The following is a 2,334-nucleotide window of genomic DNA, read 5'->3' on the forward strand; positions in this document are numbered from 1 at the left end:
ACACCGTGCTGCATCTCGCGACAGCCGAGGGGCTGAGCAGCGGTGAGAGCCGCTGGGGGGCGAGGAGCGTCGCTGTGGGGCACAGAGCCGTCAGTGAGGGGCTGAGAGCATCAATGTGGGGCAGGGCTGAAGAGCAACGGACCCATAAGTGGAGGAGGCTGTGGGGCAGCTCAGACCCATAAGTAGGAGGGAAGCCGTGGGGACTCGTTGGGCCTCAGACCCATAAGTGTGGGGTGGGGCTGGAGAAGAAAGGGAAGCCATAGATGGGGGTGGCTCGGGGAGTGAGGAGCTGGGGGGCAGACCCAGCTGTGTGGGGCGGTGCTGGGGGTGTTGCTTTGGGCCCCCGCCCCACACGTGTGGGTCTGAGCGGAGCTGCCCCACAGGGCTGGAGGGCGACGCGCTGCTGCAGGAGCTGGCATGGCGCTACGTGGCGGCCATGGAGGACATGGAGGGCCGCAAACCGGGCCCCAGCAGCATCCTGGGTACGTGTGGGGCGGGGCTGTGGGGTGGCACCCCCTGCCCTGCCCTGACCCATTCTGCCCCACAGGAACGTCGCAGCTGCGTCCCGGGGAGCCCCACGGCTACCGCATCCCCTTCAACCCCACCGGCACCGGCTGTGGGGCGGCCATGCGCAGCCTGGCTATAGGGCTCAGGTCAGGGTGCGGCGATGGGCGGAGGTGGGGCTGCGGGGCGAGACGGGGGCCAAGATGTGGGGTGAGATGTGGGGCGAGATGTGGGGCGAGATGTGGGGCTGGGGCCATGGGGGCAGTGAGGGCAGTGGGGACATTGGGGTGTGGTATTATGGGATGAATTGGATGGGGGATATTATGGAATGAGGGGTGCTATGGGATGTTATGGGGTATGATGGGGTATTATGGGATATGGTGGGGTATTATGGGATATTATGGGATATGGTGGGGTATTGTGAGGATGGGATATTATGGGGTGTGATGGGGTGTTACGACATGTGATGGGGTATTATGGGATACAGGCTATAGGATGTGGGAAATTATGGGCTGTGGGACATTACCGGATGGGGGACATTATGGGATGCGGGGTATTATGGGATGCCCCCAGATACCCGCGCCCGGAGGAGCTGCCGACGCTGATCCAGGTGAGCATTGAGAGCGGGCGCATGACCCACCACCACCCCACAGGTGAGTGCCATGGGGCACAGGGGGGAGGGGGGATGCCATCAAATGGGGCTGGCGCTCAGCCCACCCTCCACCCCCCGCAGGGTACCTGGGCGCGTTGGCCGTGGCGCTGTTTGGGGCGCTGGGGGTCCGCGGGGAGCCCCCCGAGGTGTGGGGTGCCGAGCTGCTGCGCGTCCTGCCCCACGCCTGGGATTACGTGGAGGGTGAAGGGGTGAACGTGGGGGACAACGCCGCTGCCTGGGACTTCTTTGGGGACAGCTGGCGCCGGTGAGGGGCAGCGGGGGGTGGGACATCGGGGGTGATGGCGGCGTGGGGGGTTGGGGACATTGGGGGGCAGTGGGGACAATGGGGGGCAGTGGGGGCAGAGTCCGTCCCCATCACCCACAGCCATCTGTGTCTGGAGGGACGTCAGTGCTCCTGTGCCACACCAGTGTCCCCAGCGTGTGTCCCATTGCCAACAACGTCCCCACTCACCCCCCTGCCACCACTGTCCCCAGAGTCCCCATTCACTCTCCCCAAATGCCCCCATTGCCCTCATTGCCTCAATTTCCCCAAATGCCTCCATTGCTCCAGATGCCCCCGTTGCCCCCAATGCCTTTATTGCCTCCATTGCCTCAATTTCCCCAAATGCCCCCAAATGCCTCCATTGCCCCCAATGCCTCCATTGCCTCAATTTTCCTAAATGCCCCCAAATGCCTCCATTGCCTCAGTTTCCCCCATTTCCCCCACTGTCCCCATTTGCTTCCAATGCCTCGATTTCCCCCAGTGCCCCCAATGCCCCCATTGCCCCCGATGGCCCCAGTGCCCCCATTGTCTCAGTTTCCCCAGTCGTCCCCAACGGGGACATCGTCCCCACTGTCCCCAACGCCTCCATTGCCTCAATTTCCCCAGTTTCCCCCGATGCCCCCAATGCCTCAATTTCCCCCGCTGTCCCCGTCGCCGCCACTTCCCCCTCCGTCCCCGCAGGTACCTGGACTCGCGCGGTCTCCTGGAGGGCTGCGGTCCCCCCCGCGTGCCGTCCCTGCCGACCCCGGAGGATCGCGACGCCGAGTACGCGCGCTGGGCGCTGGACGGCTGGGCGGGACGCAGCGGGCACGACGCGCCCATGGTGGCCCTGGAGGCGCTGCTGGCGGCCGGGGACAGCTGGGAGGAGCTGTGCGCCCGCGCCGTGCTGCACGGC

At 65.4% G+C, this 2,334-nt stretch overlaps 1 protein-coding gene across 1 annotated transcript in view; it reads left to right on the forward strand.

The window, feature by feature from the left end:
- Positions 1-2: 2 nt before the first annotated feature.
- Positions 3-2,334, forward strand: part of LOC104916026 (protein ADP-ribosylarginine hydrolase-like) — a gene marked incomplete at its 5' end in the record, with an annotated part of 3,816 nt that continues 1,484 nt past the window's right edge. The window contains 6 exons of the mRNA XM_019611158.2: positions 3-42; positions 384-482; positions 548-653; positions 1,078-1,157; positions 1,238-1,421; positions 2,121-2,332. Of these exons, the coding sequence (XP_019466703.2) occupies positions 3-42; positions 384-482; positions 548-653; positions 1,078-1,157; positions 1,238-1,421; positions 2,121-2,332 (721 nt within the window). The remainder of the gene's footprint in view (positions 43-383; positions 483-547; positions 654-1,077; positions 1,158-1,237; positions 1,422-2,120; positions 2,333-2,334) is intronic.

Source organism: Meleagris gallopavo, unplaced genomic scaffold (assembly GCF_000146605.3).
Source record: "Meleagris gallopavo isolate NT-WF06-2002-E0010 breed Aviagen turkey brand Nicholas breeding stock unplaced genomic scaffold, Turkey_5.1 ChrUn_random_7180001865818, whole genome shotgun sequence".
NCBI classification, from domain to species: Eukaryota; Metazoa; Chordata; class Aves; order Galliformes; family Phasianidae; genus Meleagris; species Meleagris gallopavo.